The sequence below is a fragment of the Ammodytes marinus genome (assembly GCF_949987685.1).
Source record: "Ammodytes marinus genome assembly, chromosome: 5".
In the NCBI taxonomy this organism is placed as follows: Eukaryota; Metazoa; Chordata; class Actinopteri; order Uranoscopiformes; family Ammodytidae; genus Ammodytes; species Ammodytes marinus.
This window is the reverse complement of record NC_137234.1, coordinates 33,467,496-33,492,636: the sequence shown is the minus strand read 5'-3', so window position 1 is coordinate 33,492,636 and position 25,141 is coordinate 33,467,496. Positions and strand designations below refer to the sequence as shown.

The following is a 25,141-nucleotide window of genomic DNA, read 5'->3' as shown; positions in this document are numbered from 1 at the left end:
AGGCTTCTGAGCCAATGACTCACTGTCGGAGTCTCTGTACTTTTCCATGTGACTGCTATGCAGTGTTTAGCCAGTAGGGAGCAGAGAATAACAATGTTTTTGTTCAGACTTGACAACTTTAAATCTGGTGGAAGTACTCCAAGGATAAACATGCGGGGGCAGACAGGCAACACGGTGCAAATCACATCTGAAATAGTTTTAATAACCATATTTTCCGCACTATAAGGCGCACTTAAAAACCAGATTTGACGACAGTGCGTTTTATAATCCGGTGCGCCCTATATATGGATCAATTGGTTAATTGGTTAATTTTAGAACGTGTTTAAAATAGTACACTAGAAAGTGTTTAAGCCTTGTCATAACTTGTTTTAGCTTGACCAATCTACCCAGGCCTCTGACATTCCAAGAGGATATTTTAAATAGCTGATTACTAGCCATGTAAACTTTGAGTGGCTGTATCACCTTATCAACAAATTTTACAGAAGAGGTTGAAAAACAGGTCAAAATAACATAAGACAAATTGAGAGAAAACCAAAAAAAAAAAAAGACAAGACAAAACAAAACAAACACAAAAAGCAACATCGACATATAACAATTTGCTAGAACCTGCAAAACAACCACAGTTAACAACTGTGTCATCCACCTAACGACTGCCTTCTATCCTACAGTCAAAACTAAATTATTACACCAACTTCCTTTGCTTTTGTTGATCCTGCAAAGAGGAGCAACTGAAATAAATCTAACTTGTTTACGCTTTATCTCTGACTATTAGTCTATGTAATTTAAAGACCCTTTGAATATACAGGAATTCTTATGAAACTAAAATTGTAAATGTTGATTTGCTCAGGTTGACTCGGATTAATAATCATCAAACACAAACTAGGTGTAAATAATAGCTTATGTTTCTGTCTCTTAAAGGCCTACTTCACCGGTTTGAATATGAAGGTGTATTGAATTCTGAGATCCTATGTAGTATAAATGTGCGAAAAAAATTGAAATCGGTTCATCCTAGCCTGAGAAAAGGCAGAAAAAGTGTTTTTTTTAACCCTATATTTCTCTTTCTCGTGACATCACAGAAAGAGAAATATAGGGTTAAAAAAAACTTACTTTGTAAATATTACTGTGATGTCACAGTAAAAGACATCACAGTAATATTTACAAAGTAAGTTTTTTTTAACCCTATATTTCTCTTTCTGTGATGTCACGAGAAAGAGAAATATAGGGTTAAAAAAAACACTTTTTCTGCCTTTTCTCAGGCTAGGATGAACCGATTTCAATTTTTTTCGCACATTTATACTACATAGGATCTCAGAATTCAATACACCTTCATATTCAAACCGGTGAAGTAGGCCTTTAATATTGTTGCTTGAGACAATTTAAAGGTAGATGGAAGAAACAAACAGAAAACTATGCACTGCACAAATTAACAGATAATTTTAAAGTATATAATGTCTGTAATGTATGTAATGTAATAATATATAAGTATATAAGATTACCACCCAAAGTATATTATATTTGCATGTGCTGTCTAATGATGAAGTAATCTAAAAGTCCATGCTCACAACTCAAGAGAGGGGGATTTCAGTCATCATTGAAATAAAGTCTACCATCAAAAGCTACTCAAACGTTTCAATAAATGAAGCACTTTAACATCTGTAAATACGCAATGTATTACCGTATGGCACACTTCTCCGTGTGGGGTGGGAACCAAGGCGCATATGACATAATTCATAACACTCCTGTGTGCCCATTTCTTCATCAAAAATGTAAGCACAGTTACACAAACAGGGAGGCAAACATTCTTAAAGTTGAACTAATCCTTTAAAGGGACTCACACCCATGCTGCAATTGAGAATTACAGCACTATCATACCATCCCGCCTCCCTCCAATACCCCCACACCCTCGTTCCATGCTTGTATCACTGGTTTCACTTCAGAGGTGTCGGCCAGAATACCACTTATGGCCAAAGGCGTCAGACTATAAGCATGAGACTAGGAGAGGAGGAGTAGGGTTTTATCCGCTCTTTATTTTCCTTCTTTCACAGGCACAGTCGCATATAGATCGCGGGAAAAGAACAAAGGTTTAAACTCCGCTCTTGAGGAGACGTTACAACAGCTGTTGCGAATCGCATGCAAACTATATTATAACAGCGATCAGGACTGCATGTACATACTCACACACGGGTGATTCACATTTAAACTCAGATAAACACGTTTCCATGTGGAATGATCGCTTACTGCGGCAACGCTCACACATCTGACCGAGGGAGAAGAGAACGGAAACTAAACAGGCTCTCTGTCCGACTGACGTCATGGCCCTAACTGACTGCTATCCACACTGAACAAAACACATCTTAACACACTGTAAGAACTAACAACACTGTAACTTATGAACGTTGGGGCCTTTTCTACAATGGTCGCTACTCGCTACTGTCTGCCGTGGAATCAAAACAAACCCTAGTTGAGAATGCGCAATACAGAAGCAGACCGCAAACAGACAGGTCTGTCGGCCAATCAAATCGTTCGGTCCGAACGATTTGATTGGTTGAATTTTATATATATTTTTCATAATATTATGAGATTGAAATCATTGTTTGTTTTTACTCCTGGTGGGTCTGTCTTATATTTTAGAGTGTAATTACCTTATTAATACCATTTTAACCTAATCCAAAAAAAGTGTAAAAATGCACCAAAGGTTAGAGTCGCTTTAAACAGTGCTGAGATTAATTGAACTATCATAAATAACGAGGTATTCTAAGAAAAGGGTCAGAAGCCATGGAATAGTTTCCTATAGTATAATAGTATCATACACAGTGGCACAAGTGTGTTACAGTCTGACACTGAATCACAGCATGAATAAACCAGGAAGCTAAAATACCTATTTATGCTGCAGCAGCACTCTGATGCAGGTATGGATAGTCTTTGAAAAAGTCATGAAAAGTTCCACCGCAGCCTCATAGTGACCATGTAATGATTTCCCTAGACCCCAGTCTGGTTCATTTGAATCAAAGTAGTACCACAGATGTTTTACTTTCTACCACCAGAGGGCGATGTTTAGATTGTATTGATAGAAAACACACAAGCTGCATCCCAACATCCATACAACACTGTAATAATTAGCATGAGCTCGTTTGAGTATCGACTGTGTTGATAAATGAAGCTACCAAATCAATTGGAAACTGTTGGTATGTATACCAAAACAAAAAAAAGGGGGTTGAGGTAAATTATTTACCCACAAGACATTGCACAAAGGACACACATATAGCTGGATAAAATCAAGCTAAAATGGATTTCTAGAGAAACGGCTCAAGGAAAACAGAAATCTATCAATTTAATATTTTTTTAGAGAACAACCAAATAGACAATGACTAACAAACATCAAGAATGCACACACAGTTAGTGTTTGAAAAAAACCATTTGGATGATATATCACATACTGTGTTACCTTGTGAGAAAAACTAAAAGAAAGTATATGTACCCATGTACTGACATATTCATGCCCAACACATGTATGCATGCACTCATGTGTGCGTTATGTTTGTATTCTACAGCAACAGTATAAGAAATGTACATTATGGTCAAAATAAACAAAGATGCACAAATTTAAGATACATGAAGTGACAACACAAGAAAGATGAATGGGCAGTTCAGTTTGAGTTATTTATTTAATCTTTATTTTCATTCTGTTTTTGAGGAAGGCTTATTTCATTAGATGTAGTCTGAGTTTAAACAAAATGAAGCTATTCCTTAAAAGACGGTCTCCTAATATTTAAGGACTAATCAGAAACTTCCAATTTATGAAACGTGTCATCCCTGAGCTCTATGTTGGCATTGGATTCCCAAAACTACACCTTTTTTTTTGTCTAAAATTACTTGTACTTAAAGACCTACTTCACCGGTGGAAATATGAAGGTGTATTAAACTCTGAGATCCTATGTGGTATACACGTGCATTTAAAAAAAATTGGTTCATCCTAGCCTGAGAAAAGGCAGAGAGAGTGTGTTATGGTCTCACTGTCTAACCCTACATTATCCCATGTGTGACATCACACATGATAAAATGTAGGGTTAGGATTAACTGGACAGCGATGAGAACAATAGAACACAACCTAACAGCCCTCCATTAACTAAATCATAAGGCAGCAGCAGCATGGTGCAGGTCAGCAGCCGTGAGCAGTTCGCGCTGAGTGAGAGACCCGCCACAGGCCACGCCTTAAAGCTCCGCCGGAGCACCTGCCCCCTAATCAGGCTGAATCAGGACACCTGCTAGAGAGAGAGAGTGAAGTGAGGGAACAGGAGGAGAGAAAACAAGGCGTGAGCCGTAACAATGTGTGAAGTATTCCTCTAACATAGTTTGAAATTTGGTATTGTAGGTAGTAAGTATGACATGATCAAAGCACAATGTAAAACTATAAAATGCATAAAAGTGGCTTAAAGTATATAACCTGGTTACTAGTATCCACCACTATTTTTTTTAATATTATTGAATTGGGGTAAAAATAACGATATTAAATATAGCACATTTTATAACAAGTTAACATAATGTTCTTTACCTTTTTGAGAAGGTTTATTGCACTAACCCACAGATTATGATTAATAAAATATAGTAGAGTTTTTCGGTCTGATGTAATAACCCACTAGATGTGACTGGATTGTGATCAGCGAGCAGGTCGGAAACGCCTAATAAACAACAGATAATTTAATAATGATTTCAAAAGCCATTGTGAATTCCTCTGTTGGCCAATGAAGTATTTGAAGTGGTGCAGTAATGTGTTGTGTGTGTACATGTGAGGTGGCTGGCTGCTTTGGGTTTCCCTCTGTTGGATTCTCACATTACAGGCCCTCGCTTTGCACATGACCTCATATCAGTCGCCAAATTCTACTGATTGGCGCAGTATATTATTATAAATATATTGAGTTGAGGTGTTGTCGATATATGAAACCCAAATCTTTGACCTTATACAACTTGGTAAAATGTACATACGTTTCCATGTTGCGGTTGGGTCCCACAGTCTCTATACAATTAAACTATTTTCCTTATGACACTCTTAACGTGTGTGTGTGTGTGTGTGTGTGTGTGTGTGTGTGTGTCAGTGGTCTCAGCGAAGCCCCAGTCTCCTAAGCTGCCTTCCCGTCCCTCGCGGCTCAGCTCCTTTGTGGAGGTGACTGCAGACGGCCTGACCAGTGAAACCAAAAAGACAGGCAAACGCAGTGGACACATCGAACTGCAGTGGAACGAAGACCTCACCCTGTAAGAACACCACACACAAGATATTTTTTTGGCATTTATATGCTTTATTGATAGTGTAGAGACAGAGTTGAAATGGGGCAGAGAGGGGAGTGACATGCAGAGAACGACCGCGGGCTGGAATCGAACCCGGGTCCGCTGCTGGCCGAGGCCCATGGGGGGGACGCCCTACCAATTGAGCTAAGGGCGCCCCCGCACTCGCTTACTTTCATACAATTATATATTTAAGTGTCTGTAAACTTGTTCAAACCATAATATTGAACAAAAATTAATACTAGTCTGTTGTCACTTGTACTTATATAGGCAAATAACCAAAATATTCCACTCTAATAGAAGTGCTGTGGCTAACTTTGCATTTAAAAGGTTCAGCTGGCTCTGTTAAAAAAAAAAAAAAAGTTTATCAAAAGTAAAAACTGTTCAGTTTTCTACATTTTCTGAGGTAAATACACACAGAAAAAACTATAATGTTAAATACAACTCAATCATAAAAACAAGATTTTGTGTACATTTCTAATGTGTTTTTTGTTGCTGGATCTCAGGCTGAACTAAACGGATAATCTAGCAGAACATGTTGTATTAGTGTGTGTGTTCCCAGGCCTCAGCTGACTGTGTGTGCATGTGTTGTGTGTGTGTCAGTAATGTGACGCCTCAGAGTCGCCTGGACCTGAAGCTGTGGAGCTGCCACACCCTGAGGAAGGAACTGCTGGGCAGCGCCACCATAGACCTGCTGGACACATTGAGAACACACCATGGCAAGAGTAAGGACAACATACAATATGTATAGCACTTTGCTCAACTGGTTTTCATTTTAAATGTGCTCCATTGAGTCGGTCCGAGCCACTCTGTTTACATACCCGTTTACAGCGCCTAGGCTGTTTATTAACACCAGATCAGCACACACACAGTGCAGACAGGTAGCGGATTGTGAGGAGATATTCACTGATATTGAGCAAAAGGATTCTCCAGAATTGCTGACTCCACCTTTCATAGCACTATATTATCAAATGAAAAGAAAACAAGTAGGAATTGAGGTACTATAATATATTTAATATACAGACTTTTTGGAAAAGTAAATTAAAACAACTTAACGAGATTCAAGAGGCAAAAGGAAAGAAGGAGTGGAGACCAACCCTGCATTCCAATCCCCATACTTTCTGCTATTTAGTATGGTAGAAAAAGATTTAGGATGTCCCAATTAATGTGGTCAGATTGAATATGCTTAAAAATACCTGGATGCCAATGACATCCGGTCGAGATTTTTAGTGTTAAAATCAGTATGCTATTTGGGCGATTATGACCCACAATCAAGTGCGCACCTGAAGTGAAAAGAGTATCTGAGGATTTCTGGTTCCCCCACCACCTACCTCTGTGTCCTACCTTGTCCCCCCTCTCATCCTCTCTGGTTCCCCCTCTCATCCTCTCTGGTTCCCCCTCTCATCCTCTCTGGTTCCCCCTCTCATCCTCTCTGGTTCCCCCTCTCATCCTCTCTGCTTCCCCCTCTCATCCCCTGTGTTCCCCCTCTCATCCTCTCTGGTTCCCCCTCTCATCCCCTGTGTTCCCCCTCTCATCCTCTCTGCTTCCCCCTCTCATCCTCTCTGGTTCCCCCTCTCATCCCCTGTGTTCCCCCTCTCATCCTCTCTGGTTCCCCCTCTCATCCCCTGTGTTCCCCCTCTCATCCTCTCTGCTTCCCCCTCTCATCCTCTCTGGTTCCCCCTCTCATCCCCTGTGTTCCCCCTCTCATCCTCTCTGGTTCCCCCTATCATCCTCTCTGGTTCCCCCTATCATCCTCTGTGTTCCCCCTCTCATCCTCTCTGGTTCCCCCTCTCATCCTCTCTGGTTCCCCCTCTCATCCTCTCTGGTTCCCCATCTCATCCTCTCTGGTTCCCCCACTCATCCTCTCTGGTTCCCCCTCTCATCCTCTCTGGTTCCCCCTCTCATCCTCTCTGGTTCCCCCTCTCATCCTCTCTGGTTCCCCGTCTCATCCTCTCTGGTTCCCCCTCTCATCCTCTCTGGTTCCCCCTCTCATCCTCTCTGGTTCCCCCTCTCATCCTCTCTGGTTCCCCCTCTCATCTTCTCTGCTTCCCCCTCTCATCCTCTCTGGTTCCCCCTCTCATCCTCTCTGGTTCCCCCTCTCATCCTCTCTGGTTCCCCCTCTCATCCTCTCTGGTTCCCCCTCTCATCCCCTGTGTTCCCCCTCTCATCCTCTCTGGTTCCCCATCTCATCCTCTCTGGTTCCCCCTCTCATCCTCTCTGGTTCCCCCTCTCATCCCCTGTGTTCCCCCTCTCATCCTCTCTGGTTCCCCCTATCATCCTCTGTGTTCCCCCTCTCATCCTCTCTGGTTCCCCCTCTCATCCTCTCTGGTTCCCCCTCTCATCCTCTCTGGTTCCCCCTCTCATCCTCTCTGGTTCCCCGTCTCATCCTCTCTGGTTCCCCCTCTCATCCCCTGTGTTCCCCCTCTCATCCTCTCTGGTTCCCCCTCTCATCCTCTCTGGTTCCCCCTCTCATCCTCTCTGGTTCCCCCTCTCATCCTCTCTGTGTTCCCCCTCTCATCCTCTCTGGTTCCCCCTCTCATCCTCTCTGGTTCCCCCTCTCATCTTCTCTGCTTCCCCCTCTCATCCTCTCTGGTTCCCCCTATCATCCTCTCATCCTCTCTGGTTCCCCCTCTCATCCTCTCTGGTTCCCCCTCTCATCCTCTCTGGTTCCCCGTCTCATCCTCTCTGGTTCCCCCACTCATCCTCTCTGGTTCCCCCTCTCATCCTCTCTGGTTCCCCCTATCATCCCCTGTGTTCCCCCTCTCATCCTCTCTGGTTCCCCCTCTCATCCTCTCTGGTTCCCCCTCTCATCCTCTCTGGTTCCCCGTCTCATCCTCTGTGTTCCCCCTCTCATCCTGTGTTCCCCCTCTCATCCTCTCTGGTTCCCCCTCTCATCCTCTCTGGTTCCCCGTCTCATCCTCTCTGGTTCCCCCTCTCATCCTCTCTGGTTCCCCCTCTCATCCTCTGTGTTCCCCCTCTCATCCTCTCTGGTTCCCCCTCTCATCCCCTGTGTTCCCCCTCTCATCCTTTGTTCCCCCTCTCATCCTCTCTGGTTCCCCCTCTCATCCTCTCTGGTTCCCCCTCTCATCCTCTCTGGTTCCCCCTCTCATCCTCTCTGCTTCCCCCTCTCATCCTCTCTGGTTCCCCCTCTCATCCTCTCTGTGTTCCCCCTCTCATCCCGTGTTCCCCCTCTCATCCTCTCTGTGTTCCCCGTCTCATCCTCTCTGCTTCCCCCTCTCATCCTCTCTGGTTCCCCGTCTCATCCTCTCTGCTTCCCCCTCTCATCCCCTGTGTTCCCCCCCTCCAGTGGAGAACGTCCAGTTGAGTCTGGTGCTGCAGACGGAGAACAAAGGCTCGGTTGTAGCGGGAGGAGAGCTCAACGTCTGTCTGGACGGCATGGCTGTTGATCTGGGCTCACTGCCCAATGGGGGCACAGCAGCAGACAGTGAGTACCGCCTTGGCCACACACACACACACACACACACACAGAGACACACACAGAGACGCGCGCACACACACACACACACACACACACACACACACACACACACACACACACACACACACAGACACATGTAACGCATACACGCAAGCACATACATACTTACACACACACACAGACACACACACAAACATGAACACCCACCCACACATACGAACAGGCATGCACAAAGACACACACACAACACACACACACACACACACACACACACACACACACACACACACACACACACACACACACACACACACACACACACACACACACACAGGTGACGTTAAAGAAGCACTCGCACTGAGGCCATGTGCACATGTATGTAACAGCTGTTGGGTGAAAAAATCTCCAGTGCTTTGATTTGAAAGTGTTATGAAAAAAGAAAGAACTCCCTTAAAAAGCAGTAAAAGACAAAAGGTAAAATATCCCGATGGGGAACTGAGGAACAAGATATAACAAAACTAGGTTTAAATGATGGTGTCATGTCAGCCACGAAAAATATGATAAGGAATATGTTGTCAGTAAGCGAGAGAGATACTGAAGTGAACATGGGCGCACTGTTTTTCCCACAGAGATCCAGACAGCTTATGAGTAGCATTTCTCCTCCTCACTCTTTCCCTTCCTGTCTCTCTCTCTCAAATACTGCTTCATGTTGCCAACCACCACACATATGCATTTGTTTCTGCTTTAGGATGCTGGCGTGTCTGTTTTACATTGCTTGCCAAAGTCACTCCACCTCACCCACATGCCTTTAAGTCAACAGTCTTTGTGGGCATTCAGGGCCGGCGGTAGCCCAAATGAGGGCTGTGCCCAGCCAATCCAAAAAAATAAAATTTTATTTTTATTTATTTTTTAGGTGAAAGTCCAGACCCACTATCGGACGGACCTGTTCATTCGCTGTCCAAGAAAATGTCAAATAAAATTCAGACAATTAATTAATACTAAATAATGTACCATTACCATGCATTGCTTCTAATTGTATTATTGGGTGGACAGGACAGCCTGCCTCCAAGTTACCCACCCGCTTATAGTGGTCACTGGTCAGCAGAGCCGGCCCGAGGCATAAGCGAAATGAGCAGTTGCTTAGGGTCCTAGACTGCCAGGCCCCCCCCCCCCCCCCCCAATTTATTTTTTATTTTTAATTTTTTTTAGTTTGTGTGTTTGATATCAACATCATATTATGTAAATGTAAATTATCATACAATAAAAGGAATACAATGTTTTGGTAGATAGTTAATATCTTAATAATTGAATCAGTTCATCTGGGAGGTAATCCGAGGTTAACTGATCACGTCACGTTCAAGTCCATGGCATGCACAGTGTGTATTGAATTTATTAAAAAATATTTTAAAATGGGGCTGCCCTCAGTTGCCCATGCACTGTGTATAGTCTATAGCCTATTTCAGCCTCGTCTGTGGAAAAAAAGATAACTGGACAACAGAGTTCTTCTGCTTCGTTCCTCTCACTGCATTTAGATGAATTCATTATATTACAGAAAAATATGTCCCGTAAAAGAAAAAGAGCACCAAGCCCCTCCCAGAGGACCCTGCATAATATTTAATTTCAAATTTATATTTCTATGGAAAATCCATGTGTTCAATAGCTTCAAATTCATCCGACCCAGTGTCTCCAAATTATTTGTTCACACAAAATTCCTCAGATTTAGCCTCTTAATTGCTTAAGTGCACCAGATTCATGCATTTCACTTTAAAAAGGTAAAAAATAATCTCCCGGGGGGGCATACCCCCGGACCCTCCTAGCAGGGTCGTGACCTCGGCTGGCTACTATTTTTACCCAGCTGGACATCGGAGGCAATAGTGGAAAGACTATATATCTATATAGTGTGTATAGTATATAGCTCTGGACTACCACCATCCAGGTTGCCCAGTCCCAAAGCTTTCTCTTCTATCAGCTCAGGCTGCCTACAGTTAATACTGTGATAAAAAAAGATACATTATGTTGTATATAATGTATATTATATGTTATTCATAAATATTTGGGGAAAAAAACATGCAAGAATCAAATCTCCCACACAGCAACACTCAAAGTTTATTGCATATTGTGTTCTACACAATTCACAGTAAATGTGCCAAAAAGCAGACGCAGAGATCTTACAATGGCAAAAAAAAATTGGGTTGTGCGCTCGCATGTTCGGTCTCTCTGCCCAGTGTGCCCACCTAAAATTTCTACAGGCCCACCCTACACTAACTGTCTAGAACCGGGCCTGGTGGGCATTCTGCTCTTTTTGTTAAGGTTAAATTGCATTACTGAATCTTGCTAGTGTGTTGAAATAATTGTGCAATTGCACATTAACTAATGCTGTACGGCGCTAACTTGGTTTATCGGCTAAAGCACAGCCTCACATATTCACTGAATTAACCAGGAAGTCCATTCTCCTGGTTTACTTTGCCCACGTCTTCTATTCCCGAGCTGCTGTCGTACAGCACCGGGCCGCCTGCAATACATTTTCCTCCTCTGTGTTTCTCAGCCTCTGTGTACAGTACACTGTTCTCCGACCGTGCCAATGTATGTGACGTCGGGTCAAGCCCAACGCTGATTGGCCAACGCTGCTAATCGTCACGCGTAGGAGCGTAAAAAGTTCAATATTTTGAACTCCGCGCGTAAGTGCGTAGGGGCGTTAGGTGCGTATATACGCGGCTAACGCGGCTAAAATGTTGCTGAGTAACGCATGTACGCGCCATGTACGCGCATAAACCAATGGTTCCCTATGGAAAAATTGCCGATTTTATACACGTGTGTTCGCACCTTTAGATGGGATGCTCCTGAATTTGATGTAGGGGACAGATTTCCTCTCAGAAGTGTCACTGCAGCCGCCTTGGTTGCAGTTGAGTGGGAGACAGCCATTGATCAACTTTTTACCCCACTAGCACAGCTGACATGGAGGGTGTAGACATCGGATTCTGAAATGTCACCATACAATACAACAGTTAGGCTTCTATAAGTGAAACGTTAGCTGTGAGCACTCACTAAAAATTATAGTCTGATGAAAAGTTTTTTCTTTAGTTGCCTTACAAACACACAAATGGTTGCTGCTGCATTAGTTTTTTTCTGAAACAGTTTAGCAAGGTGCCCCCTGACAGCAGCTATAATTGCATACTGTGTGAACAGAAATATAGTCAAATACGTTGAAAGTCTTACCTGTACGTGAGTGCATTTTGCAGGAGGTGGTGCATTAGAATAGGACAGGGTCCCGGTCCACACAACCTGTCCACAGCAAAGATACGTCACTCCCGTCCAGATTGTCCTCTTCACGCCCAGGCCAGAATATTTAGTTTCAGAGTCCTCCGGTTTGGTTTGAAGGCTAGTTTTTTTTAGCCGCAGGCATTGTTGAAAACAGCTCACTATCTTGTAAACTGAAGAAAAGTTAGACTAGTTTGCGTTTCCTTCCCTCCGTTTTACACTGAAACCGGAAACTACATTCATATTCATTGTGGAATCTACATAGTGTCTGTATTGGTCGAGGTATCGCCAATAACTTTAATGGGAAGTAGTGTGTTTACCAACTCTCATCGGAGTCAGAGGTCAGACGAGACGAGACTATGAAAATGTGGGCGGGGCCTTGGAGTGCTGCTAGCGCAGTGCATTGTGGTTGCCGGAGGATTTCTGACTTTTGAGCTAGAGACAGTCAAGAGACCTTAAAAACACTCTTTTTGCCGTTTCTCAGGCTAAGGTGAACCGACATTTGCACATTTATAACACATAGGTATTTATCTACATAGGTACCTTCATATTTCCACCGGTGAAATAGCTCTTTAATGAACTTAGTTATTTTTGGTTCTAAAGCTGTCCGATGCCATGGTCCGATGCCAAACTTCGCCTTGACTTCTTCCTGTTTGTTTTGACATCTACGGCAGCAGGCAGGCTGCTGCCTGAGCCTGTTCTGTTGTCTTCTACTACTAGTTAAGTATCTCCCCCTGCTGGTAGGATGTTTAATTGCTGCCCATACAGTCTTTGGTGCTGCCACATAGTGAAACTCATTGCTGTGCTGCAGGACTCACACTGCGCAACACAACGGCTATATGATCGATAACAATTTCACGTGATCAACAATATTCTTAACGATCGATTAATTATGCCTATCCCTAATTGGAACGCAGGGACTGAATTACCTAAAGTGAAGTGTTGGACTACTCTGCCCCCTGCTGTATTCCATCCTGCTGATGGAAGTTTCTCATGTCAGCATCACAGGCATTATACCGTCTCATATTTACAGTATCAAGGCTATTCTTAAGAGATGCTCTATTCTAAAGACTTATATTTCCAGGTCTTCTTTTATTGTAGAGTATTCACAGTCCACTCACACCCTACCCTGCGTTCACACCAAACGCAACAACTTTGAAGCAGCAGCCAATTTCAGAAAACAGAGAAAGAACTCAATAGAATGATCTTATACATGTAATTAAAGACAAATGGAGCAGGCCTTAGCACTTTTTCCTTCTTAAGTAACATGCAGTGGAAATGAAGAAAGGTGTATTTAATCATTCTTGGTTCTGCATAGCTCTACTACAACCTTCATAAGACTTTTCACAAACCAAGGCATGTGTGTGGCACTGCTTGAATGTCTAGGCCCCTGTCAGTCCCTGTTAGAGAGGATAGCAGGGACCTGAGTGCCCCCTGGCTGCTTTTGGTGTGAACACAGGTTAAGTGGCCTGAAAGGTGGATTCATACTCTAGTACTAGGACCTAGTGTAGCCTCAGAGCCTACACACACAGCCACTGTGGCCTATTCCAAAGGCTCTGCTCCTGGCCTGAGCTTTGTCACATCACTTGCCAGAGCTCGCAGAATAGAGCAACATGGGTCAGCCTTACAAGCCTGTCTAACAAAGGAGTCTGGCATTGTGTCAGTCAAGGCCCCAGGGCATCTTAAGTTCAAAACAAATGCCTTCCAATAGACGATGTACACTGATTTACTTGTATCAGCCTCAGAAATCAGGCTGTAATACGGAGTGACATAACCTTTACAGCATAGGGCACTGACCCAGGCCTTGCCTCTATAAACTGTCTTCAACTTTACTTACACTCAACAAAAATATAAACGCAACATTTTGTTTTTGCTCCCATTTTTCATGAGATGGACTTAAAGATCTAAAATTAATTCCAGATACACAATTGTACCATTTATCTCAAACATTGTTCACAAATCTGTCTAAATGTGTGATAGTGAGCACTTCTGCTTTGCTGAGATAATCCATCCCACCTCACAGGTGTGCCACATCAAGATGCTGATCTGACATCATGATTAGTGCACAGGTGTGCCTTAGACTGTCCACAATAAAAGGCCACTCTGAAATGTGCATTTTTTTGCTTTATTGGGGGTCTGGGGACTCAGAACCAGTCAGTATCTGGTGTGACCACCATTTGCCTCATGCAGTGCAACACATCTTCTTCGCATAGAGTTTATCAGATTGTCAATTGTGGCCTGTGGAATGTTGGTCCACTCCTCTTCAATGGCTGTGCGAAGTTGCTGGAGACGGCTTATGGTGGAGAAATGAACATTCAAAGCACGAGCAACAGATCTGGTTGACATTCCTGCTGTCAGCATGCCAATTGCACGCTCCCTCAATGCTTGTGGCATCTGTGGCATTTTGCTGTGAGACAAAACTGCACATTTCAGGGTGGCCTTTTATTGTGGACAGTCTAAGGCACACCTGTGCACTAATCATGATGTCAGATCAGCATCTTGATGTGGCACACCTGTGAGGTGGGATGGATTATCTCAGCAAAGCAGAAGTGCTCACTATCACACATTTAGACAGATTTGTGAACAATGTTTGAGAGAAATGGTACAATTGTGTATCTGGAATGAATTTTAGATCTTTAAGTCCATCTCATGAAAAATGGGAGCAAAAACAAAATGTTGCGTTTATATTTTTGTTGAGTGTAAGTAAAGTTGAAGACAGTTTATAGAGGCAAGGCCTGGGTCAGTGCCCTATGCTGTAAAGGTTATGTCACTCCGTATTACAGCCTGATTTCTGAGGCTGAGTGTTGCGTTTATATTTTTGTTGAGTGTATTAACCTACCCCAGCAAAGGCCATCCATGTGTTTTTTTTGTCCAGACACTATAACCAGGTTTTCCACTGAATGGTTCAGTTCGGTGCGGCATTTCCACTGTCAAAAGTTTGGAAGCCAGGTACTGAAATAAGTGAACCGTGCCGCACTTATTTTTTGTCACGCTCTCCATAGGGCAGTGATTTTCAACTAGTGTGCCGTGAGAGATCGTCAGGTGTGCCGTGGGAAATTATCTAATATCACCTAATTAACCATTGTCGGGTGTCTGTGCTGTAATAAAGTGGCAGATAATATAATACTCTTATACCGTATCCGAATATAAGACGGGGACTGCCCGTTACCAGAGCGACCATTCAGCTTAATAATAATAATAGGCTATATTTAATACGGCACATTTCTCGCAGTCAAAGCGCTTCAGGGCCTGTGTCCAAGTTGTGTTTATTTTATTTTTTTATCGGTTGGAACCAACACTGGCTGTGCTCTCAGAAGCGGCCGGGGCATGTGTGTGTGCAATGGGAGAGAGAATGCTTTGTGTGGAGAGAAAACAAGAGGCACGGGAAATCGCCAAAGTCAATGCAATGCCTCAAATCATTATGTTGCGAGTCAACGTATCAGAGGCAGGAATCGGCTGTGCGATGGACTTTTACTGTGGCAGTAAGGAGAGATCAGATTGCCAACTGCGCTTTCCTTTTACGCACACCACAGCCGCTGTAATGTTTAGATTTCATCATTTGCATCAAAGCCCTAATGATAATAAGAATAAGAGGCTTTATTTAAACGCTGTCCATGCGGTCGTTGTGATTGTAACTTTATCGGCTGTAAACTGAAACTAACGGAGATCGCGGAAGCCTTCCAATCGACGACTGTAACATGCCCCGGTTATCATTTCAGCCTTAAACCACGGCGTTGATAGCTTTCGTTTCAGCACTAGGCTATGTGATTAACTATGAGCATTAAATAAATGCTGCGTCTCAGATGCCGAGGACAGCAGCGAGGATGACCCGCTATCCCACGACCAACCAGAGCATAGAGAGATGACCGCGAGAGCGATCACAGCGGGGCAGAGGAATAAAGTCTGTGGTAAACACATCAGAGTTCGGTCTATTTTCACTACTGTTCAATTGCAATGAAGGAAAGTGTTTTATTCAATGCGTTTTTATTTTCATATATTATTTTAATAAATATGGTATATGGATATGTAGCCTGCTTACTGTGTTAGAGTGTCATTTTGGTTGGTGGTGTGCCCCAGGATTTTGTAAATGTAAAAAATGTGCCGCGGCTCAAAAAAGGTTGAAAATCACTGCCATAGGGGGTACCAAGCCATCCCAAAGGTTCTGAAGAGAGTAGAGCTAACCCTAAGCCGCAGCCAGAACAGAGTTTTTACAAGGCCAGTGCCGAATCGTATAAACCTCCACCTACCATGTATCGGCACTGTGAGCAGTGGAAACACAAGCCAGATCTAGAGATACCGTGCCGATCCAAACTGTGCTGCGCTGTGGAAAGGAGGCATACACTTCATTGTGTCGTGTGATCAGCTGTAAAGTCTCTTCACACCTGTAAGCAATCCACACAGCATTAGCTAGGCTCTTGTCATTCTCAAAGCCATTCCCCCTTCACTGGCCCCATGTCAACCCAACCCTGGCAGCAGCCCTCATGCTGCAGTATATGTGTGACCCCCAAAGCCTCAGGCCTCCTTTCATTAGGGACGTTTACAGAGCACGCGCAAAATTAAGCTCTGATTGCACTTTTGCTTTTTTAACCCCACGACAGAGTTACCACAGTCCATTTAAAAAAATAAGTGAGTTCAGCAGAATACAGTTTTTATTTATTTTTTAAAGTTTGACCCCAGGTTTCTCTATGGGGATATGAGGTTTCATAAGCCGTTTTTGAATATTGGATATTTGCCTTTTTTCTTGACTGTTCTCATCTCTTACTGTGTAATGTCATCTTTATTATTTAGCTTTCAAAAACCCTTTGCTTTAAATATGTTAAATAGGAAAGTAGAAAAATAACTATCCTTGAGTGTTTTAAATCAATTCAACCAGTTATCCTGTAATCTTTTGATGTGTATCTTCAGTTTCTGTGCTGCATTGTGTCAAAGCTGACGGCAGGCATCCTGTTTGGGTGCACTGAAGAAGTCAACATTTTCTAAGGTGTAGTCTCACAACAACTGAATGCACAAACTTTCCTCACAGGAAAAAATTCTGGAACACTGTTTGAAGTTAGAAAAAGCTTCCTGAAAAGTTACTGTTTCGCTGTTGTTGTTTACAGCAGCAGGGCCCACAGTTTGGTTTACGAACATATTCTGGTCTTAACGTTTGGTTCCAGGTGCCCGACAAATAATTTAGTTTTGATTTTAAGATTTATACCATACAGAAAATGACATGTAGGGGAAACTTTTATAAACTAACTGCAGGCTCTGCGAATGTAAACAAATTCGTCAAAGTGCACCTTTAACCCATTGATGACCATGGCAATCTAGGATGCATGTCCTTAATGCCTGAGGGTTTTCTGAAAAAATAGTACGAATTGTCAAGTCTACCAAAACCTTAATATCTAAGCCTGTGTAGCACATAGAAACATGAAATAAAATACATTTAAAAGTTAAGGTTCACAGGTTTTATTTAAACATGCTCCCTTAGCGCTTACAAACCAATAAATATTTCTAAAAATCGTCAAAATTAGATTAATTAGAAAATTATTAAATATTGTTGATAAATAGATGCAATGTGTTGTGTGATTTTCATCAGTAGTCCATAGTAGACCTTGATTCTGCGCACCAAACGCCACTAACTGTTCTGTCGCCGACATAGCTGGCGTATTTTTTTTATTATTTTGTTTTATTTTATTTATTTTTTTTTTTTGATTGACATGATTTTCGGCAAACCACACAACTTTTGGGTGGTCACATGGTCTTAAAATATTGTATTTGAACCAATGACAGTGCATTCTATGCTGGGAATACCATGAAAATTAAATAAAGTAATAATGCTGCGCGACGCAGCATCAGGCAGGAGAGCCAATGTGGCATCACGCAGCAGCCGTCATCAATGGGTTAAAGGGTTAGGGTTCACCTACATATTTGTATTTATTTAAGCAAAGCCTGGAAGTTTCAGTGTATAGTTTGAACCCTGTTTAAAATAGTGCGTCAGAAAGTTTTTCTGTCCTGCCAAGAATAACGTGAAGAATATTGTTAAGTTTTAAAGTAACTTAATACCAGAGCAAGTATTGACGAGGCTCAGCGGCCCCATTTGCTACCATATGGGCCTTCATCCACTTGTATTCATTGAACTTTAACACTGACATTAGAGATCACTCCATCTCCACGTTCATAATGTTACCGTTCCCAAACCAATATAAAATCATTGCACTGCCCTTAAAGGAAGGATCTCAGACCCCAGTCTCCACAGACTCTCTGTCAACAGTATTTCCCTCTTCCAGGCACTACACTAACATTTTACCTTCCCGTACGGTCTGCAGGCAAATACTACGTGTCTTTTTAAACAAACGTGCAGTCATTAAAGCTGTTCAAAAAAAAACATAGCCAAGCATAGTCCATGCATCCATCTCTACTCCCCTCTGTGCTGCACACACACACACACACACACACACACACACACACACACACACACACACACACACACACACACACACACACACACACACACACACACACACACACACACACACACACACACACACACACACACACACACACACACACACACACACACACACACACACACACACACACACACACACACACACACACACACACACACACACACACACACACACACACACACACAAGGCTTTTCATAGAGCGCCACACAGAGCCCACAGTGTGTTGTGTTGAATGAACACACAGGAGCCAGCAGCAGTAAAGGGCCAAGGCCTGCCACAGCATGGGCTGTATAAATGTGTGTCTTTGTGAGTGTTTAGATGTGAGCAGAAGTTAAGAGGAGCAGGTCTGTTTACCTGTGTTTGCGTGCATGCTGTTGTACCGTATGTCTTCAAAAGGACAGCGACATGACAACATTCCTGTACAGTGGAAAACCTTCTACAAGCCCCTTGGCTTCTAAAGAAAGGCTGCTTTAGGGCTTTGGATTTAGGATTCAGGCTTTTTCCCCTTTATTTGGGAAAAATTACCATTCAAATTTGGGAACTCAGAAGAAAAAGATACATTGGAGGGATCAAGTGATAAATGGTATACCAAAATGCAAAAACAAAACTTTCTAGAGGAAATGTGTTTCATTTAACTCTGAACTTGACGTATGTGCAGCTCAAAGGTTAACATAGAATGAAAAATAAATAGTCCCCCATCACTTCACACATGCACAGACACACACACATGCACAGACACACACACATGCACAGACACACACACATGCACAAACACACACACACACATGCACAAACACAGACATGCACAAACACACACACATGCACAGACGCGTACACATGCACAAACACAGACATGCACAAACACACACACACACACACATGCACAAACACAGACATGCACAAACACACACACATGCACAGACACATACACATGCACAGACACACACACACATGCACAGACAGACACACACACACACATGCACAGACACACATGCACAGACACACACACATGCACAAACACAGACATGCACATAATGGTAGACATCAAGAGTGCTTTTGTCTAATTTGTTTCAGAGAATTGCGTAATTGAGCGTCATTGCTTGCAGCTCAGCAGTACAATTGCCTCCTGTGATCCCCAAGCAGTTTGTACGGTGGAGGGGGGGTTTCCTGAAGTGGCAGGGATGACAGAGGGTGTGTGTGTGTGTGTGTGTGTGTGTGTGTGTGTGTATGTGTGTGTGTTGGGGGGAGGAGAGGTTAGTGAACAGAGGTCTGAAGTGTGTCCTCGAAAAACTAAGGTTTTCAAGGAGAGGCACTTGTATTTGTACGTGTGTGTTTTATGGTCTCAGAAGTGCAGATGCAGCCGTGTCTTTTCTAGCTTGTGTGTGTGTATGTCTGTGTGTGCATGTACATGTGTTTTACATTCTAGTGTGTGCGTGTGCGCAGGTATATGTAAGTTGCCTGGATACATAAAGGTGGAATTGTGTTGCCTTCTGGCCGAGCTAAGGCGCTCTTGTGTTCTCGCTCTGAACGTACCTCTGTTAGTTTGGAGTTTCAACTCATTTCCCTTGGCAGCTTTTCTTAAAACATGAGAGGAGAACGCACACACACACACACAGACACACACACACAATATTCACACAACATGGACTGACACTCTGTACATTCAAATCTAAAGAATTTAAGCTTATTAATCATATGATATCGGCAAGCACAGGTTTACTGTTAAAAGTAAATGGTATTCTTTCAGGTGCGATTTCATTCCAGCTGGCAGTGTCGTCACATCTTATACAAGTTAGTTCCAACATATAGTTATGTACTTCCAAAAGTTTGAAAAAAGTAATTCCTTCTAATATTGTTGTCACAGTGGAGTCACGTTAGGGACGGATGAAGAGGACTGTTTTCTTTGTCCATTACTACTGAATATAGTAGATCCATTTTACATTTATGATGACACTGCACGCTTACTCACTGTTGTACTCTATAGTTAGGGTTATTTGGGACAGACTATGATTTTATGCTGCTTGCATTTGACATGTGAATATATTTGGTCGCATGTCACCTGATACTTATTTCTCTTTTTTTTTTATTTAATCCATTTAAATGTCACACTCATCCTACTCAACAAACTGATGTTACACAAATGACCTAAAGTTTTGAATGCATCCATAACAGCTGCTCAACAGATATGTGCCCACAGTTTTGTTATGTTTTTTACTTGTTTTCTTGAGATGATTGCTGACTGGAAAGTCTATTTTACACAGCCACATAGACACTCACACAGTGCACACACACACACACACACCAGAGCACACACACACACCAGAGCAGTAATTACCTGTGTGCCATTAGGAGGGAGGGGGGTGATGAACTCACTGAGCAGGCTATGACACAATGCTTTCTCCTCAAGACCACTGTTTATTTTTCTCTCTATGTCCATCGGGTCTGCTCACAAGAAGCCCTTTCATAGCCACCCAACTGCACTGTGTGCGTGCGTGTGTGTGTGTCTGTGTGTGTGTACGTACCTGTATGCTTTGCATAGCAGATTATATATATATATATATATATATATATATATATATGTGTGTAAATATGGATAGTGTATGAGTGTCTTACAGTAAGAAAAGGTGCTGCTTTGAGTGTAAATGTAAAATGTGTTAATGGCCTGTACTTTTCTGTCACAGATGGGACTGATCCATAGACGTCGATTACGGGGGGGATGGGGGGTACATCACCCCCCATTTTCGTCAAGACTCATTTTGTCCCCCCCACTTTTTAAGCCGGACATGGAGTGCGTCCAGCCGTATTAAAACACAGCGTCAAGGTCTCTCTCTCTCTCTCTCTCTCTCTCTCTGTGCGCGCGCGCGATACCAACGACAAAACAGTGAACATGCTCCGAAGTCTCCGCTAGTTTGCACACCAGAGAAGACTGATGCATTTCAATCAGCAGCAGAGAGACAACGGCGAGTGGCTTTAAGTGTCCCGTTGTGAAGTGTAAACTGTAGGGATTACCATCCTCTATGCCCACTAATGACTGGTGTAGCGGACACTAACAGCAGCTTGTGTCGCGGCACATGGATACTGACGATGTTCAGTGACGTGCGGTCAGACTGCCTACCCTGGCGCCGTGTGCAAAAAAATAAAATAAAAATAAAATTAAATAAAATATTTTTTTTATTTAATAAACTTATATTTGTATTATTACTGTTACTGTTAATTATTTCGATCTTTACATGTAATCCGCGACTACTTTAAAAAAGTGTAGACTTTTTGATTCGAAACGTGGCAGTTAGTAAGTTACGCCAAAAAAATATTGTGCCTTTGCTGTTTCCCATTCATTGTGTACTGCAAAGAATCAGTGCCTTTGCGCCTATTCATTGTGGACGGCAAGAAAAAAAAAGTTTTCGCGCATGCGCACTTGATTCTGTGTTATTTAACATGTACGCAAATAAGCATAATTCTTTGTGCCTTTTTTACGTAAATGGTATGCCACATAAGCCTTTACATTACATATCATTCATGGACCAATTAAAATCGAGATATTACTAGACATTTACGCAGCTTAGGCCAACGTCATTACGTTGGCTATGCTCATTCACGTCGCGTTACCCCCGCGGATTTTTAAGTCAACATTGCAGCTGCCGTGCCCGCAGATATTTCAGACTGGAGGAATTTTAACAAATTGGATTATAATTTAAAAAGGAACAGAATGAATAGCAAGAGAAAGGCCTGCGCCAGCCTTGGACGGTGTACAGCAGCAACAGGGACAAACAATGTTCGAGCATTTCAAACGGACAGGTAGCCTACATGAACGGAAGGATGCTAGCTAGCTGTGCTGTCAGTCAGACTGTCACTGGATTACTATCGTCTTGCTTATTTCTACAGCCAGGGAGTCAGATTGGTGAGTCAGAAACTTTTTTGGGGTTTATTTAATAATAAAGTTGGATGAATTGATACCGAGTGCAATCCATTCTGCATTTTATATTCAATTGAGCAGTTGTGTTTTCATTGTTACTGACGGACAAACCTAAGCTCTGCAATGTGGATAAATGGTTACATTCTGATGCTGGACAGGTCCATGGGACATATGCTACTGGTACTTTATCTATTAAGATAAAGTTTATGGAGTGGAGTTGCCATCAGTTATGCTGTAGTCCTACATAATGATGAATGCTGTCTTTTATTTTTAAGTTGAATAGAAGTAGTACCGGTAGTTTGAATCGGCGAAGGTTTGACTTGTTGCCTTACGTTTTTTCGGCCCTCGGTGTGAGGGACGGGTCCGTTAAGTCGATGGATGCGATGTTTAATCATTTAGACCAAACTACAGTAGGCTACGGGCAAACCTGAAGTCACCGTCGTGACATTTCATATACGTCGTGTGTGTGTGTGTGTGTGTGTGTGTGTGTGTGTGTGTGTGTGTGTGTGTGTGTGTGTGTGTGTGTGTGTGTGTGTGTGTGTGTGTGTGTGTGTGTGTGTGTGTGTGTGTGTGTGTGTGTGTGTGTGTGTGTGTGTGTGTGTGTGTGTGTGTGTGTGTGTGTGTGTGTGTGTGAGTGAGAAAGAAAGGGAGGAACTTATTTGAAATCGGCTGTGCGTGCCTGTTTGTTGTTTATTGTTTTTGATTTAACAATATATAGGTTTAGAGAAATCTGGCTTTCAGAACTCAGTGCCTACCCACTCACTGACCTCACCGCACGTCACTGACGATGTTGTTTATCAAGAAGTAATTGAAGCTGATCATGGCTATGCTACTAGCTAGGTTGCCATGGAGACCGAGGCGGAGTAATATTGTTGTGCGACAGTCCAGCCGTGCTTCGGCTTGATTTGAGCACGGTCAAAATGCCTTCGACCAATCAGATTGCTCAGTCGGAACTACCTTCCCAAGCTCCTTTTGTTTACGTCATGTTTGGTTGGGCTACGGGGAGCAGCTAGTGGCTCATATGTCCGCTGCTTTTTGAAAATGCTTTTTTCATCAAATGTGTCAGACATCAGTGTTTTGTATACATTGTATTCATTAGTGAGCGGGTATGCCGTCTTTCAGAACCGTTCATTACCTGCACTAAAGAGAAAAAAAGATGTTTCCTCATTGTCCCCCCCACTTTTGAAAATGCACTCCAGAATGCCTGTTTGTCCCCCCCCCACTTGTTTAGCCAAATCGACGTCCATGGACTGATCACACAGTTACACATTCCATCACGCCACCAAGACCGCATGGCACTAAGCACACACACGCTCATGCAAGCACACACATATGTACACACACACATACACATATACATGTACACATATACACGCACAGACTGCACACTGCATGACAAGGATGAATGGTCACTATTAAACAACCGACTGCCATTGCCACATGTTTCAAGTCCATACGCATTTGATCATTTGAAGATTATTTTTATATTTTATGAACACAAAGTGGGCTGAGCTTAACTATGAGAACTTTCTCCTTTTAAGATAAGAAAACATTTTATAATTGCCTTCCACAAGTGACAGTAATTCGTCTTTGCAGGCTCAGATTACACAATATACATGTAAAACAAAAACAGGTCAAAATCTGACAAAGCGCTGGATACATAAAGGTGGAAGTGTGTTGCCTTCTGGCCGAGCTAAGGTAATGGTTAGAGCATCCCATAGAGCAGGGGTGTCAAACTCATTTTCACAAAGGGCCACTCTACGATATGATAATCACACTAAGGGCCAGACTGACATACCTTCTTTTTAATCGAAAAATAAAAATAACATATCTAAGTAACTCCGTACAATGGCTAGTTTTCGCTTCAACATTTTCGGGGGACAAATTATAGGTAGGGGGTATGGGAGTGCTCCCCCCCAAAATTTTTGAATGTCCAACACTTCATTTTATCCATCGATCTGTGCCTTTTCGGCATCAATTTATGGTGGAAATGTCTTAATTTTTGCAAAGGAAAAGACAACATTCAGGTTCCTGGTGAAACAATTATAAGGACTATAATGCAGTAAGGCTCTCGGGCATTCTGGATTGAGCCACAATATTTATTCTCCTGGATTTTTCTAAACTTTCTGCACATTCAAAACATATCACATGTTTTGTTTTTTTAAGAATCATGACCCAGCACCAGTGTTAGCTATGTATGACACTTTACATTGGTAATGAAATGCCAAGCCACCATTGGAAACGAAAGGGGTGGGCTATCAGCAGCTAGCTAACGTTAGCTAGTTGGCTATATTGTAACTTAAAGCAAAAGTTAGAAACCAGATAATTTTGGCATTAATCCTTTGACACTTGACACAATCAATCATCAATATTAGCATGCTATTTAGCCACATATATTGGCCTATTTACTGCCCTCAGAAAACTGACGGCTCTTCTTAGATGCAAGTTAATCAATTCATGGCTCAAAATCCTGAGCTGTAGAACTTTCAGCAGACATTCCTAGCTGTAAGCCACGTACATTTCCTAACAGTTGGGAGCGTATGCGACGTGCGGATATGGCACAGGCTCCATGAAGAATGAACAATTTTTTTTAAATTTTTTTTTATTGATTCAAATCGGCCGAATTGATTCGCGGGCCAGATCTAAACGTGTCGTGGCCCGCAGGCCTTGAGTTTGACACATGTGCCATAGAGGATAATTCCAAAGCTAAACAGTACAGAAAGAAGACTGAATAGAGAGGGATATGTTTCTTATGTGTGATTGTTCAGTGTGGTGATGGCAGTGGGGCTGATACATGTT

General features: G+C 42.6%; 1 protein-coding gene across 4 annotated transcripts in view; it reads left to right on the top strand.

Annotated features, from left to right (window-relative positions):
• wwp2 (WW domain containing E3 ubiquitin protein ligase 2) overlaps positions 1 to 25,141 on the top strand; it is a 104,979-nt gene that overhangs the window by 3,157 nt on the left and 76,681 nt on the right. For all 4 annotated transcript variants that reach the window (XM_080028329.1, XM_080028326.1, XM_080028327.1 and 1 more), the window contains exons 3-5: positions 5,094 to 5,250; positions 5,884 to 6,005; positions 8,588 to 8,725. In XM_080028329.1, coding sequence (XP_079884455.1) covers positions 5,094 to 5,250; positions 5,884 to 6,005; positions 8,588 to 8,725 — 417 coding nt within the window. The remainder of the gene's footprint in view (positions 1 to 5,093; positions 5,251 to 5,883; positions 6,006 to 8,587; positions 8,726 to 25,141) is intronic.